The sequence below is a fragment of the Aphelocoma coerulescens genome, chromosome 1A, assembly GCF_041296385.1.
Source record: "Aphelocoma coerulescens isolate FSJ_1873_10779 chromosome 1A, UR_Acoe_1.0, whole genome shotgun sequence".
Classification (NCBI taxonomy): domain Eukaryota; kingdom Metazoa; phylum Chordata; class Aves; order Passeriformes; family Corvidae; genus Aphelocoma; species Aphelocoma coerulescens.
The window spans coordinates 74095886-74112644 of NC_091014.1; the positions used below are offsets into that span (position 1 = coordinate 74095886).

General features: G+C 41.4%; 1 protein-coding gene across 4 annotated transcripts in view; it reads right to left on the reverse strand.

Moving 5' to 3' along the window:
• SOX5 (SRY-box transcription factor 5) overlaps window positions 1-11373 on the reverse strand; it is a 288474-nt gene extending 277101 nt beyond the window's left edge. For all 4 annotated transcript variants that reach the window (XM_069003507.1, XM_069003506.1, XM_069003505.1 and 1 more), the window contains exons 1-3: window positions 11345-11373; window positions 10566-10666; window positions 9678-9775 (exon numbers count right to left, since the gene is read on the reverse strand). In XM_069003507.1, coding sequence (XP_068859608.1) covers window positions 9678-9715 — 38 coding nt within the window. In that variant the 5' untranslated portion in view covers window positions 9716-9775; window positions 10566-10666; window positions 11345-11373. The remainder of the gene's footprint in view (window positions 1-9677; window positions 9776-10565; window positions 10667-11344) is intronic.
• Between the last annotated feature and the right edge of the window lie 5386 nt (window positions 11374-16759).

Below are 16759 nucleotides of genomic sequence, written 5' to 3' on the forward strand. Positions count from 1 at the left end.
TTTCCTGGATTCCCCTCATGCCTGGTCCTTAGGTTATAAAACCTGTGACAGCTCTGGTACATATGGCTCAAGATGTTAACTGTTCTTCAGGACCAAAGTTTACCTGTTAGTAGCACACACAGTTTCCCAAATTACTGCTTAAACACAGCGGGTGCTGCTGCCAGATTCCAGTTATCCAAAGTTGCCCCAGGTAAGGAGTTAGTTTAGAAGCACACTCAGGTAACTGGAGGGTCTACAGACAGTATTCCCTCCCAGACCTCAACAATACAACTGTGGCTGCAAATATTTCTTTAATTTATATTATTAATTATAGTCCATAGTCCCTATTTTACATACTTAAGCGATTTGAATACTATAGTTCATCTTGCTAGAATGAGACCTTTAGCAATTATAATTGGACAGAGAGAAGTCTATAATTTGCAGTTCTTAGGATCTCAAGAAGGAAAAGGAGGGTGTCTTCAGGCTAAAAAACAGGACTAGCAGTCAGTGTCTCCACTTTTTAAACCCGCACATGCAAAAGATTTTGTGACAGCATTCCTCAGTTTACTCATCTATAGGTTGAGGCTAATCTTGCTTTTCAATCTAAAAAGCCGGAAATCTTCATGATTTGTATATCAATGCTTACCAAATGCTCTGAATTCCTAATCAAAAGACTTTACAGGAAGTATAAATCTATTATTAATAAAATCAGGAACAGTAAAGCAACTTCTACATACATGTGTCTGGAAAAAATACAGAGAGAGAATACACATACACATATATTGCTCAATTTATAAATTGTTAAGCATGGCTTCAGGACTGAAATCTCATTCATGAACCATGCCAGGGATCTCTTACCTACTCCCTGTTTCTGAATTTTCCCCATACAAAGGCACATTTATATTACTCTAAGCTCTAAGCACAAAGGCTGCTCTGTGGAATGGAAAGAAACCTTCTTTTTTTTGTGTTTGTACAGTGACAAGCATAATGGGGTCCTGATTCAGGATGCTTGCACTCTACAAAAACACACTAAATCAATGACACTAATACACATGAAGATTATCTATGGAAGAGATGCACAGCATACTTGAGAGTGGCACAGCAGTATCCCTATACTTTGCCTGGTATTTCATGCAAACACCTAATGTGCATTCCCGAGTCACACAATTCATTTCAGACTTTAGGCAAGAACAGCAAAAGTGAGCAGAACTTACAAAACATAAGCAAAGGAGGAGAGCCTTCCACTGAGAAATTCTGCCAAATTCTAATCTCAGTTGCAAAACCAGAATCAGCTCTATGTTCATAGGCTTTTGACAAAGATGAGAACCAGCAGTCTTCTTTAAAACACACCATAAATTTCTACTTCAGTGTCCAAAACCCAGGAGCAAAAGACAAATCAAAGCCTGAACCTGAAGAGAGAAATGTATTTTCTGTGTCCCTGTTATAGTCGAATTCAAAAGCCTAGATATTTTTAACAGACATGGAAAAAAAAACTATTTGGCTTTACTCAGCAACTGCAGAAGGAAACTGTACCAAAAGAATAATGTTGCATGTTCTGTTTTCACTTGATTCCATTTAGCCTTTCAGTTCTATTTCAGTTATGTTTCATTTAGCCTATTTTTTTCTTAAATAATCATCATGTTTTGGTGATTCACATTTCACACCAGCACAGGAACAAGTCATGTAAATACAACACAGCAAAATGACCCAGTTTGTTAATAGACATGCCAAATGGGTAAGAACATCCTTCCCTCCGCCCTTTCCAACCATCACCTTCCCACACATCTCATTTCTATCCAAAAAAGCCTCTGCCCCGGTGAGGCCACGGTATCAAAATTTAGGGACAAAACCCTACGAACAGAAACCTGAGTAAACCTTAGGAGAAAATGTTTTCAGTCTTGTTTTACATAGTGAATGTAATGAGGACGCTAAGGGAATTTATCTGGAAACTGAAGACTTCTCTGCAGTCTGATAGAGCACTCAGAACTACAGCTCCCTCCCAGCACAAAGCTCCGCTGAAGTGCTTTAGTCCTAACTTAGGCAGGCCATCCCTAAAGGTGAGAGGAGGCCCTATGCTTCTTGCCCTTGATTAAGCATTCTCTCTCTTAAATCAAGGAGTACTTCCAAATTATAAAAATGGTGTGCAAAGACACACTTTGGTCTTTCACACTCTGATGAATTTTAGGTTCATCACATTCTACTGAAGTGCAGTCTCTTAATGTACCCCAGCAGAGAGACATTCCAAACCACAGAGGACAAACACAAACAGATCTGTGCGGACGGGTGCACACGCTCCTGAGATTTTGGGAGGCTCGCTGTTTTAAATGGCAAAAAAATTCTGGGAGAAATATTTTCACGTAACTATGGTGTAAAAAAAAAAAAAAAAAAAAAAAAAAAAAGAATAACAGCATTAAAAAATGTTCTGAACCACTAATATTTTCTTTACTTTTGGTCTTCTGCAAGCTATTGAGCTGGCAATGGCGAGTAAGTCCAGCTCGCTGTCAGATACATTAACTTTGGCCATACCCAACCTCTGAGATCAATCAATGAAACTTGGGTCAGTTTCTTCATTCCCACATTCTTAAAACAATTAAGCGCAGCACCAAAGAACTTAAGAGGATGACAAACTGTATGGGTTTCTCCTCACATGAACTACATTCCTAAGTCTTTTCTCTGTAGAGCTACAAAGGTCCATGAAGAACACTAGATGTAGACAATGATCTTAACTGCAAAAATAGCCCATACCTCTCTCACAAATTACTCACCACTAAAAAAAATTTTGAATAGTCACAGAAGAAAATTAAATATCCACTCATTCTGCTTCTATTTTTGCCCCCAAAAGTAACAGAATTATATTACAACAGAAACAAATGAGTAGTAATAAGAGTATAATACAATCACAAAGAAAAATTAGCACTAAGGCAACATTTTATGGCATGTTTAGATCAAATAGCAGTCAGATACCCACATCATATAAAAAAAAAAAAAACAACCCAAAAAATTTAAGACAGTCTATATGAACTTAAGAAAACACAAAACCAGAAGTGCATGGCAAAACAAAATAAAATTATTATAAATCTCAAAAAGCATATACCGATATGAATTTCAATACTTGGTCTTTAAAAAACTGTAAGTATGAAAAGGAAATCCGGAATACTAAAAATAAATTTCAAAAATAGCAAAATATAAATACAATTTGAGAATTGAGAAATGTTACCTGATTAATCCCACAATACTTTTAAGGGAAACAAGGTCAACACCATTTCAAACTTCCAAAGCGAGCCGCAAGCTTTTCCTCATTTTCACTTCAACTCTGAGTTCCACAAGTAAAAAATAATATCATCACGTTGGAATTGCTTTTTTTTCTTTAAATGAGGTGACAAAAGGATGAGTTAAAGAGAAGTGCCAAGCCAGATCAAAACCAGGACGCTGGAAAATGTTTGCCAATTCCTTTCAAAACAAACAGCTCCCCCAATACCATGGGAAGCACCTGAACTTCATACTAACATCTGATAATTTTAGCAAATGGAATTCAACATTTCCTTCTTACTCTGTTTAAAACAATTAAATAAATTAATTTTGCACCTATCCTAAAAAGACAGGCAGCTTCTCTGAATTACTACTGTACACCTCACAATTTCCATTCACTTCTCACATTCTCTTCAAGTCCCACGGCCCCTGCAAGCAGCGCTCGCTCACCAAAATTCTTCCAGAACCTTGTCTAAATTTGCTGTCTCCCAACAACTACTGTGCACAGAACTTCCACACTGTCACAAGGACATGTGGGCTCAGGAACAACTTTTGGAGACTCCTGGCTTCCCAGCTGGCATAGCTGGGCTCACTGTGGAGACAACAAGCAGTGTCTTTCGAGCGGAGGCTATGGCACACTGAACTCCCCACAGCACCCCTGGTGCCCAGCCCCAGCATGGGCAAGGCCACTTGAAGCAAGGCAGCCCCTCTGGAGGGTATGGGAGAACTGGGACAACACCATCACCCTCGGCAAAGGCGTGGGTGAAAACTTTATGGTTTTGGTGTTTCAACAAAGGGGCTGTGGGAGGAGATGGCAATGGGACAAACGCCGTCAATAAATCCCCGCAACCGCTCGCCCTCGCCCACTGGCCAGAGCCAGCCCAAAGCTCCAGAGAAAAACAGCCCATTTCAAAAGTTACAGAAATTCTGGTTTAGGTAATTCAGTAATATGACAATGATTTGCTTACTTTGTAGCATTGTGGGTTTTAACATACCCATATACAACATAATTTTACCTTTTGTAGGAAGGAGACTTCACACGTTTTCCACATTTGATAAAAATCCATAGAAACTTTAAGAGTGGAAAACTCTTTGCTTTTAAGGATGCTACTCGTTAAACAACCAACTCCTTGCCATCATCAGAGAGGCACTACAGCTATTGATTAATTGCTGTGAGCACTTCTTTTCTCTTGACTACAGTAACAGAATTCACAGCCATTGAATACTTCCAGTGTGTACAGGTACAACATGTCAACATGTTTTTCCCCTTCCACTTATGAGTTAATTATGCTATAACCAGGCCTGAACAAGAAATTAATAAAATACAATAAAATAGAAAGTCAAGAGGATGTCAGACTGACTTCTGTAACAGTTGTGAAGGCACAGATATCTCACACAAACATGAAGTTACCCTGTATTTCAAGTCTAGTATGAAAAGCATGTGAAGAAACTGTTACTGTACCTTGGGAGGAGACACTCTTTTTCCTCTATAAATATTGTTTAAAGTGTTTTTAATACACCTACAGACATATCACATTGCACAGACAGATATTCCTATCCTATCAGGGAGCCTCATGTTTAAGTAACTCAACCAGATACTCTGTGCCTCCTAAATGATAAAGCCATAAATGCTTGTTAAAGCTCCCTGAGAAGTAGTAAATATTTTGTAAACTACTTATATATTTAAGATCTCTGGACAGAAAGAGAAGGAAAAACAATTCCTTGCCCATGTAAAGGTACCAATCAAACACATTATGCACATAAACACCGCAAGATGCTTGGTGGGAGACTGTGTATGTGTTTGTGTGTGTGTTAATTAACTCCTTGAATGCATATGATGAGCCAGCCACCCAGAATTAGTAATGCCAAACTCCCAATTTGATTCAAATGCAATGAATACAACAGTCGAATTGTGCAGGCTGGTGTGTCACTCATCAGCTCTCTCATTTGGGCTTTTGCCTTCCAAGACTAGTTCACAATTTCAGCAACTGGTAAATTACTGAGATGTTCATTAAAATCTGTAATCTGTAACAGTCAACTTCTTCCTAGCCAAGCATAAGAACAACAAATTAAATTAGTGCATGCAGGACATTAATGAATAGTCTACAAATGCATTAATTCCTTTGGACTTATCTCAGAGAAAAAAACTCTGTTAATTTTTGTCACTGTGAAATACTAGCATCTGCAGCTTTACACTGGCACTCTATTTATTCTTCAAATCCCAGACCCCTAGAACCACAAACGTAAGCAATGAAGTCCTTTTCTCAAAATGTCTCAATGAAGTTAAAAGCTATTCAGCCCGATAGTAAAGCAATCTTTTAAATGAAAGAATAATCACTCTTACTTCTACAGGTAGATTTTAGGAGAGTGGAACATCATTCTGAGCAAGCCGAGTAATAGAAAGGTATTATTCTTTCTCCAAAATTCTCAGCAAATGCAGCAGAATAAAGCTTTTAGGGTAACTTTAGCTAAGAAAAGCACTTAGGAATACGCAAAGTTTCCTTTTAAGAAAATGACTTCTCCATTTGACAGTGTTGGTACAACCCCAAAATAAATTCAGTGGGAGTCTAAAATGACTCGTGCAGTGCAGCAGTGAAGCAGCTAAGTATATTTTTTTCCTCCCAGCAGAGGCTTGCTTTACATCCTTGAGCCCTTCTTTTCTACAAGCTATTCACTAGAACAGAGAACGTTCCGAGAGCTCACTACCGGTGCCTGCAAATGTTGAACTTGTTCTACTCTCCCCATCCCCACTACTCCCATCTACACCTTTTGTCTTTTCTAGCTCTGCCTTTTTTTCCCATGGAGGCACTAACCTATCCTTCCTTCTTCTACAAGCACTACATACCACTTTACCTTGAACTGGCATGCTAAAAATAAGAATGAAAAAAGTAAAGGAAACAATGAAAAAGAGAAAGGATGTCACTCTGTCCGGATGCCTAGCATAGCCTCACTCTCAGTCTACAGAGAAATGTAAATATGCAGTAATTAATTTGGGTTTAAGAACATTCCATACACTAGGGACATTGTTAAACAGTCACTTATCTATTTTTCATTAATCAGATTTTATTAAGACATTAAAACTTTATGTTGGGCATTTCTGAGTTTTTATCATTCTGTAAATTTCCCAGCTGTCCGCGATGGTTCCGGCCACATTGTCTCTACCTTTTCCTCAGTGAAGTAAACTTACTTTCTATTGTGGCCAGACTTGTTATATTTAAGTATAATGACCCAACTTAAAAAAAAAAAAAAAGAGAGAGAGAAATCAAACCACAAAAGACTTATTCTTTTCAAGACCTTTAGAGCCAATTCAGGGTGCCACAGGCACTCACACAGTACATCCCAGAAGTTACCCTTTCTCTATGTAACACATGGAGTGGATTCCAGCTATAATTTCTACAACATTGCCGCAAACATCATCCCCCTCACCGTACGTATTCTGATGCTCCTCTCAATCAAGCAGCTGAACCACCACAAACAGAAATAAAGGCATGCAAGGAACTTCTCAGGAAAGGACAAAAACCCTCACGTTTTTTGCACGGTAATTAATTATACATGTTAATTCACAAAACCTACCGCAATTTACCAGTGATGCTGAATGAATTAATGAATGTTTATTCATCTCATACTGAGGATCATTTTCATTCTAAGTGTGTACCGTAAATTCCCCCTGCTAATGGTCACAGACACAGAAGAGCAGTCCCCTGAATTCAGCTCTCTTCAGCTGGGGTGACTGAAAGTTTCTGAAGTGTTTGCAGTTTACTGAGATACACTGAAACATCACGGGAAAAATACTGGGGAAAGAGGAACAACCTCCTGAGAGACATACGGATGCTCTGAGATCTGAGCTGCAACCAACTTTGCCTGACAAATCTTTACTTCCTTGTCATTTGCTATTCAAGTTTAAAAAGGAATAGTGGGAGATGGATATTAGTAACAGAAGTGAAGTGGGACATGCAGATGTGACATGCTGGACCCCAAGCGACTGCAGAGATGTGCTCCAAGAACTGTGTTGACTGAGAATCCAAGAAAAGAACCTGCCATAAATATCTAAAAAACAATGATCTGTGCATCATGCGTACACACACACACGTCAACTCTGCAGGTATTTGTGTGACTGAGGGATCTCTGTGCAAGAGAAAGTGTGTCCTCGTGGCTGTTCCCTGACAAACACACATGTATTACATGGACAGTGTCTGAGTCTGTGTATGTGCGTGTAACTATAGTCAAACACACACAATGTAAACAAATGGTAATGATTAACAAAGATACTGGTCTGTATCCCCAATTCCAACTGCAGAGGGAAAATTGTTTAAAAAATTTTTTCAAAAAATTGCATGTCCTGAGGTTCATTTTTATTGCTTCCCATTTCTACTGTTTGCTATTATCTGCATGGCAAAAGGAGAACAGCGTATTGATTATTTAACTAGAATGTTTACAAGAGTAAAGCTGGGATCTCTGAAAATGAAACATATGCCTAGGGGCAAAAAAAAACCAAAAACAAAAAAAAACCAAGAGAGTAGAGAAGCTCATTCTAAGGATGATGCTTGCCCCAAATGATTTGCTTATATATAAAATTTATATAAATATCTATATTTATAATGCAGAGAGACTTCAGCTAAAAAAAAGTCCCCCAGCAGGAAAATGAAAGGACTTCATTCTGCTTCAGAGAGTTTACAAGCATTGTGTTCATCACAAAGTTCAAAGAATAATCGAAACTGCTTGGTTATAAATTTCTACGTATAATCTTAGTGAAGCACATAAAATACTTGAATCTATCGATTGTATGAAAAAGACAAATAGATGATCATGTTGCCAGATCAAATTTGACATCAGAAACAGTAACAGTTTCCTCAGGTAGTTGAATTAAGTTAATACAGCACACGTGAACAAAACCAATTTTGTTCTGTTACTGTAATGATAACAAACCAAAGGAAAACGCCAAGTATTCCAAGTAAGTCTGGAAAATTATTTGCATTAAAGACAACCTTGGAGTAGAGCAACCAAGCCAATTTGACTTTCTAGTAAGGAAGTGTTCTACTTTCAGAACAAGGATTGAAAGTGTTAAAATAGTTCTTTTCTGCATTTCCAAATTTTAATTTTCTCTGATCTTTTAATTCAAGTGTTCTTTCCTGTCCTTCCTTTGCATGCGTGTTCCTCAGCCCACTTAAAATGTTTTTATCTTGCCTTCTTTTCTATGCCTTTACTATCAAATTCAGTAGGTTTGAACGATGAACAGCTTGACTTAGCATATTTTTAACCAGCTGGTCTAGCACCTAGCTTGTATTGCATAGTCAGATACAACCAAATGTTTATACAGGAGGTAGCTTTCACGAAGATGAGAAAAACCTCAGTAACGCGCATCCTGGCATTCTTTCATTTACTGCTTAGAAGTGAAAGTTTGGGTTGTTTACTGCAGCCGCACAAGGGGCTATTAATAACCTTTAAAAAAGAAGCCGGAGGGGAGGGATGCGGGACCATCAATGGACGTATGCACAAGCGCCTGAGAAAACACTTCCAAACCTCTTAGGAGAGCCAAATCATATGAAATAAGGACTAAACTCTCGGAGGTCACAAGCCGTTACCAGTGACAGCAAAAACTTAATTCCAAGCAGGGAAGGCTCCTGCTTCGGGCAGGGGGAGACAGGCACATCTACGTCATACCCGCAGCCCGCTCGTCATACCCAGACCCCGCTCTTGACACTCCGCGAGAGAGGCGACGGCTAAAACTTGGGAGGCAAGAGTTTCACTTTTTCCCTTTCTTTTTCTGTTTGCTTTTTTCCCTCTCTCCTCAGGCAGAATGATGTTCTCCTGACGGAGGGCTGGGATGTTAACTTGCCTAAAAATAAGAGCTCCTGCTAGATCAACAAAAGGTCATGTGCTCGGAAGAGCGCCTTCCCAAGTTTGACGGGAGCCTGAGGTTGGAAGTTGAACCCCCCGCCTGGCCGCCACCGGGCATCCTCTGACCGCCTCCCAGGGAGTCCCCGGGCAGGAGCGGGGAGGCTCTGCCCAGGAAGGTGGCTCGGCGGGCCGGTGGGGTAGGGGAGAGTGTGCAGGAGGAGGGCACGGCAGCCTCTGCGGCCGCGGAACAAAGCTGCGCGCCGCGGGCGCACAGCCCGGGGGCCAGGGGCTTGGCGGCGCCCGCCACCCCGGTCACTGACACGGCGCTGCAGAAGCCGAGGTACCGCGGGGGGGACGCGGACGGGCGCGGGGGGAGCATCTCCCCGGCCTCTTGCCGCCGAGCGCCGGAGTTGCGCGCCCGTCCCCGCGTGTCCGTGTGCCCGCTGCCCATCCGTGCACACGCGCGCTAACAGGCGTGCTCGGATAGATTTAAAAAAAAAAAAATAATACAACAACAAACAAACCACGAAACAGAACAAAAAAAAAAAAAGGGGGGGGAAGAGACACCCCCACACACATACACACACCCCCGCCCCAACAACTCGACTCACCTTTCAAACTCCTGAGGTAAATCAGGGTCAGTTAGCATGCTGGAAAAGCACAATTTCCCTTTGTCACAGCAGCCACCTATGGTCGCCTCCAACTGAACCTGTCAAGTGAGTCCAAACCTTCTAAACCGATTGATTTTTCTCTCTCGCTCGCTCGCTCGCTCCCTCCCTCTCCCTCCCTCCCTCCCGGCTCGCTCGCTCTGAGCGAGGACTCCTTGACCAGTCTCTTAAAGGGGCAGCGCGCTCGCAGCAGGATGATCGCGCAGCTCCCCCCGCCGCGCTGCGCGACCTCCGGGGGCCTGTCCTTTCCTTTTAATTCTGCTCGCCCGCCGCCGCCAAACGGGAAAAGTCAACTCCTTCAATGTCCTAAAAAAACGTGGAGGGGGATAAGGGGGGTTTGGGGGGGGGGGGGGGAGGAGGAGGAGGGGGGAAAAAACAAAAAGCAGTCCGACAATCCACCTAAACCGGCAAACCAGGAGCAAATCCCCTGCGCTGAGGAAGATCAGTGGAGAAAGAAGATAAAACAAGAGCAGATTGATTAAATTGAAACAGTTATCAACTCTCAGAGTTGAAATACGGGAGAAGATATAAGACACATAAAAATGTTACTAAAGGCATTCGTGCTCCGAAAAATCTTCATTCCTTTCCCCCTACCCTTCCCGGTCTCTCGCTTTCTCTTTCCCTCCTTCTCTCTCTCTTTGGGTAGGGGGAAAAAAAAAAACCACCAAAAAAAAAAAAAAAAAAAAAAAAACCACACCAAAAAAAAAAAACACCACCACACACACCCCGCACAACAATCAGGCATTGTTCTGAGGGAAGAAAAGCAACTTTGACAGATTGAAATATAGCAGAGGCCCCTTCAAGGAAACCTGTAAACAACTTGTCACTCACTCTGTCGGTCTCACTGTTAGCTCTTGCTTTCCACAAAGTGCTGCGAACCGTCCTGGCAACAAACCCAAAGTTTCCTCAGCTCCAAACTCCATCAAACAGCCCTGTTGTGTGCAAGGGAAAAGGTAGCCACATGCCAAAGCAGCGGGCGCGCACACGAACGCACACACACGGATGTTCAAACAACAACAAAAATAAACTTTCCGTTCGTCTGTTAGACGAAACTGTTTTCTCGTTTTCTACTTAATCACACCCCCCCATTTTTTTTCCCCACTCTCCGGGCGAGCAATAGAAGTCCCTCGGTCGTGGCTCCCTCTCATTTCCCCTGCCCAGACAACCCCTGATAACAAGGTGGACGACGCGCGGCTGCAGAGCCTCGGCTGGCTGGCGGAGCGCAGCCTCCGCCGCACTTCCAATTATCCAGATAAAAATCTGGCAAGCGAGGAAGGCAAGCAGGTAACGGGCCTTGGACACGCGGGGACGGAGGCGCCGGCAGCCCCCGCATCCCGCTTCGGGGATGCCCGCATCCCGCTCCGCTCCGGCGGGAAGGGCTGCTCCCGAGCCCGCCCCGGCGGGGAGAGGGGGCAGTGGCCGGGAGCACGCCGCGGGGAAATTCCCGTCCGAGCCGCGGGGATTAGCCGGGGGCTACTCTGGAAGCGGAGCGCACAATGCCTCAATAGTCTGCGCGGCCCGTGTCCGGCCTGGCACTGAACTCGCAGTAAGGGGAGGGAGGGGAAAGAAAAAAAGAGAAAAAAAATTGGGCTCCCTGTTCTTTCACATACACGTGCATACACACCCACACAGGACCACGTATCTATACTCCATTCTTTCCAGTTGCCCTGCCCTAATTATTCTCTCTCTCCCCCCCCCCCCCCCTTTAATCTGCAGCTGGACAACATTAAGGGCCTTTAAAACCCACGTGGTTTTGACCCGACAACAATTTGATTACGTCCTTTGCCCCCCTCTCATCCCTGCCTCCCAGTGGCATGGAGATAGCAAGTTTACTTTTTGAAATACATACACGTATTTTCACGGAGCATCCATAAAACTTTCAACATTTTCATGCCCACTGGCTTAAGAAAAACGCCAAATAGAAAATCTTGTTATTTTTAATATCCAACAGCTACGCTATTTAATTTGCTGCTTTTCACTCTCAGTGCACGTGTTAGAAACCAGCAGGCTCACGCAGAGGCCAGTCAGTCCAGTGTTGGTATAAAGGCATTATCAGCTGGAAGTCTGGGCTGATCGCTTTAATCACGAGGAGCAAACCCACTCGCAACTTCTGCACATCAACACTGAGGAGCCCCCGACCCAACCACGGAACAAAACACTGCAGCCAAGTTTGCGAAGGTGCTGTCGTTGTTACGGTTTATAAAGGAGGATCTGCAAAGGCAGCCTCCAGCCTGCCTTCCACCACCACAGCGCTCCGAGCTGAGCCGCACACAATCTGTCAACTTCTGGCATGAGGGAGATCTAATGGCTCCTCACTGTGGGGCAGGGTAAACCAACTTCCTTTGGTAGCCCCCAGCAAATCATATTTTCCACAGAGGTCCATTCATGGGAGCCTGACAAACCTAGTTAATATGTACAAGGATTTTTCATTTGTTATTTAGTAGCTATCCATTTTAGGACAGCTGTGAATTAGACTTTGAAAAGCCAGCAGATGATTAAAAAGAACAATTCCAAATACTTTTTCTTTCATCTCAGGGTCTCAAACCATGTTAAGTCTCACATTACTCCTCTGCAGGTAATAAATATAATTAGGGCCGATTCCAAAACTTTATTTGTATTGAAAAGTATCTCACTCTGCAGGGGCTCCATTCAAATCAGCAAATCTCTGTATGGAGTAGGAGGCTACTTAGTAAGAGAATTTGGCCTCAAATAAGGAAACTGAGATGCAGGCAGGCTTAGTAGCTTGTCCAAGTTGACACAGTTAGTCAACTCCAGCAAAAGGATGAGAAACAAAGATCCCACGTGCCTTGCAGTCAACAACAGCCCTTGTGCTGCTGAAACATATATCTATATTTGACCTTTTTTTCCCACAGAGGCATGATTTTTTTACATTTACTGTTTTGTTTAAAACATGCTTCATTTCTGTATTCACATTCTGTAGGGCCCCTTTTCTTGGTGTTTCATTTTCCTCTTGATTCACCACTGCCCATCCAAAAATGCTGTTCCTTCTGTCCCAGCTCTTGCTTTGCTTCCCTTATTTCCTCACGCTTGGCCTAGGAAGAAGTTTACAGAGTGAAGCTACACAGAAGCCACATCTGGAAGAAAATTAAGACCACCTTTTATTAGAAGAAGTCTAAATCTCAACCATTTGGGTAGAACAGGAATACCATATTTTGACTGCATGTTAGCTCCATTCAGCTCTAACCTCATATCCTTTATCCAACTCAGCTTCACTCCACAGCTGCCCTTCTTCTACCATGCCCTTCCTTTATCTGTTCACATGTATTTACCCCTTCCAATATAATTTCCTGTTTGAGCTTTTTCAGGACAATGATCACATACCCCCCCCACTCCCCCCAGCTGGTATTAGGCCTAGCACACTGGGGCTCCTGGTTTGCTGGCTCTCAGCTAATATGATTATAAACCAGAGCAACCACCATCAACGTCAGGAATTACAGAAGAAGACATGGGCTAGACTAGGAAGAAGGAGAAAGAATCATATTAAAGGGAGGAAAAAAATGAAAAATAAAAGTGTGGGACAAAAAAACTAAGATAACTGAGCAAAAAGGGAGAGCTGAGAAGGGGAGAGGAAATGGAAGAAAGGAAGAAAATAGAGATCTCTCCCCTGAAAGATTCTGACATGAACTCTTCTTTTACTTAACCTAGTTTACAATTACTCTTACACCAATAAATTTTGTGCTCAAGTACCTTCTTCCCCACTACCTTCATTTTATGTTTTCTGCAACTACTGAGCTTCCTCTCCCAGATGACTAAGTCCCCCCAGTCAGAGAGCGGTGTCGAAAGAGGAGGAAAAAAAACCTTACTGTTGCTGTTGTAGTAATATTGTATTACGGTATCCTTGTACTATACTGGATTATATGGATAATATATATATTATTGGAATATAGACAATTAAGTATAGACTTTCTAATAAAATTCTGTTCTTGTAGTAAGCTCAACTGCAATTGCAAGATGGAGAAAAAGCAAGTTAAGTGGTTTGAGGAAATCTTGAAACCCTTCTAAAAATAATTTCATATTAACTTTTAGACTTGCTTTTTAGAAATTGACAGGACATGTCACAAAGGCTGCTAGCATATCAGAAAGTGGAAAAACTGAGAAATTTGGATAAATAACCACTAATAAAGAAGAAAATGTACATAAGATGCAACTGTCCAGTTTTTAACATAAGAAATTTTATCTTGTTCTGAAACTTTTGTCTAGTAATAGGAAGCTCTGGTGGCCCTTTTTACTGAGTGGGTCATAGTTGCAAACTCCAGCATCCACACTCAATGCTGTTGATTCTTTCTTCTCAAACTGAGAATTCAGACACAAGTTCAAATATCTTTAACTGATGAGAAGGATGAAAACCCCCTTACTACTCCCCCAGCATTTCAGTGAATCTGCATTTCTCTTGTTTTGCTTCCTTTAAGGGGTGCCCAAAACAATAAAGTCCCAGTAAAAGAGGACAGTCTGGGTTAAAATAAACAAAAAAAGCTCTTTTCATTTGCATGAGGGGACAGAACTGAAATCATAAACTCCTATAAGAATTTTTGTGCTTAACTGATTTTTTTTTTCGCTATTGTGGTTCTCCAGTTCAAGAGGTGAACCAAAAAATCAATTATCCACCCAGCTTAAGTTAGAAATAACATAACTCTGGAATATTGCACAGGCAGAATCCTCAAGTCGTTACACAAGCATATTGGCAGAAGGAAAACCTTAAATGAAAAATTAATTTTTTTTTTAATCCGTAAATGATAGCACTTCAGTCTAGTGCCTTTGGCAGATACTGCAGTACCGTAAGCAAAGTAAGTTCGGGGGGGGCGGGGAATAAGAGCTTTTTGGGTTTTGTTGTTTCCACTGTAGGTTTTAATAATAGAGACCTACAGAGTCCAAAGCAATGTAAGATGTTCCACAGAATGATTTACTGGAAAATTCTCACAGAAAATATGCAAAAATCTGAAGATCCTAAACGGATATTCTTTTTTAGACACACACCCAAAACAACCGCAGCATTAAGAATGAATCTGTAAGACTTCTAAGAAAGGGTGTTTTGGAACACGCTATGGGAGAGTGGAGGGAGAATAGAGCAGGGTTGATGCATTTATTATGAAAAATATCTTGCAAATAATAAGTGCTTACTTCAGAGCATGGAAATGTTTAGCTACAATGCAGTTTGGATCATATGCTCAGGAACAGATTTTTCCTTCCAGTGTGCATGCCTAGCTGCCATTTCCATTAATGGGAATTAAGTACATGTGTCAAGAGGAGAAGTTAACTCTTAGAAATATAACTAATCTATGCCTTTTTTAAAGAATGTAAATGCCACATCAGGCATGTTCAGTGTTGGCAAAACTGAATGCTGAATATAGTATAGCAAAATCTGAGAAGGAGAAGGCGGTCTGGAGGACTGAAATTTCTGTGCTATTTAGAGTTTTTCAATTTACTGCATTTCTTCAAGGAAAAGTAAAACCATCTCATTTGTAAGTGGGAAGCCCTCATTTATCAGTTATTCCCTTGCACTTTTAGCAGGGCCCTGCCATCTGCAACCCTCCCTGTAAAAAAAGGACTGATGCTACCCTTAAAAAAAAATCTGAACCTCCATCTAAATTCAAACTTCTCTGAATATTACAGTAAAGTCCCTATTTATTTTTTTAAAGGAGGTTGAAATTCCCTCTTTTATCCTGTCCCCTCTGAATCAGCCAGGGTAAAGGAATCTCAACATTAATATATTTTCGAACTATAAGTAGGGATTTTTAGAAATTAAAATAGTACATGTAAACACATATAAAATTAAATTACATTTCTATTTTAGCAATAAGTAAATTTAATTATAAAACCGAGAAATATTAATGAGATGGCACAATCCTGATTTTGTGTCATGTGTTGGTCTCTCACTCTCCCAACCCCCTCTAGTTTGGGGGTTATTATTGTTTTATTATTTCAGTATACTTTCAGTTACATACAGGGTCTCTTTACTGTTTGTCCTAGTATCCTTTGTCTGCACAGAGGAAAAAAAAAGTTAAACAAAACCAGGACCATTTTAAAAAAAATAGTCATAAAAATAGAAAACATACCCATGGATAGGAACTGTGCTTGAAATTATTTAAGAAGCTAACTGGATTTCAAGTTTACAGTTCCTTGTAAAGGTTCTGAACATAAAATGTTACTAAAATAGGAACCTGTTGCTCCGAGTCTTTTTTTTTTCCAATGTTCTTTCTTCAGTGTCGTTATCTAGTGTGGAACATCCCATCCCAACTGAAGCCCACAGCTTCACAGTGTCCCTGCTCTGCCTCCTACCTGGTCACAGGGATGATTCCTTTGACAGGTCTGTTTATTATCAGTGCCCATCCAACCTTCAGCCTCTCCAATGACAATGCCAGCAAGAATGTTCTCCCTCAGTGTCATTCCAATGATTGCTGTGAACATGTAAATGCACGCAACAGTGATCCCAACTCATTTCATACAGAGAACTGACTCCCAGCAAAGGGAAATTACTCACTTTTTCCCTGGTGCTTGTGCAGAGGAGGGGTTGGTAGAAATCAAGACTTAACAGACAACTTAAGTTGCCTATAGTTAGACATAAGCTTCTGAGCCTGAGTATCCTAAAACCACAACTTTGATCTATTTGTAATGGCAGATAATAATTGTCGAGCATGATTCCAAGTGCACTAAAATAGAGATCTTCCTGCTTGACCAATTGGGCCTTTCTTCATGGCTCTCACAATTCTTATCCCACCCCATTCTCATCACTCCCACAATAACAATTCTGTCTCTTTTTTTTGACTGATTCTGTGAACAAGGTTAGTCATCACATTTTGTCTCTGTATTTCTAATCTGACTGCTTTTTCCACTCTAGTCTGCTCTACCTTGTACACCAAGGACACTGGGTTTAAAACAAACAGATTTGCTTCCATTGATCATCAAGAAACATGCAATTAGAAGTGCAAGGGTGTTTTGGAATAGTCCACATCACCCAGTCCTGTGTGTTTTGTGAAGGCATTCCAGCCTTCCTCTTGTGGTCATGA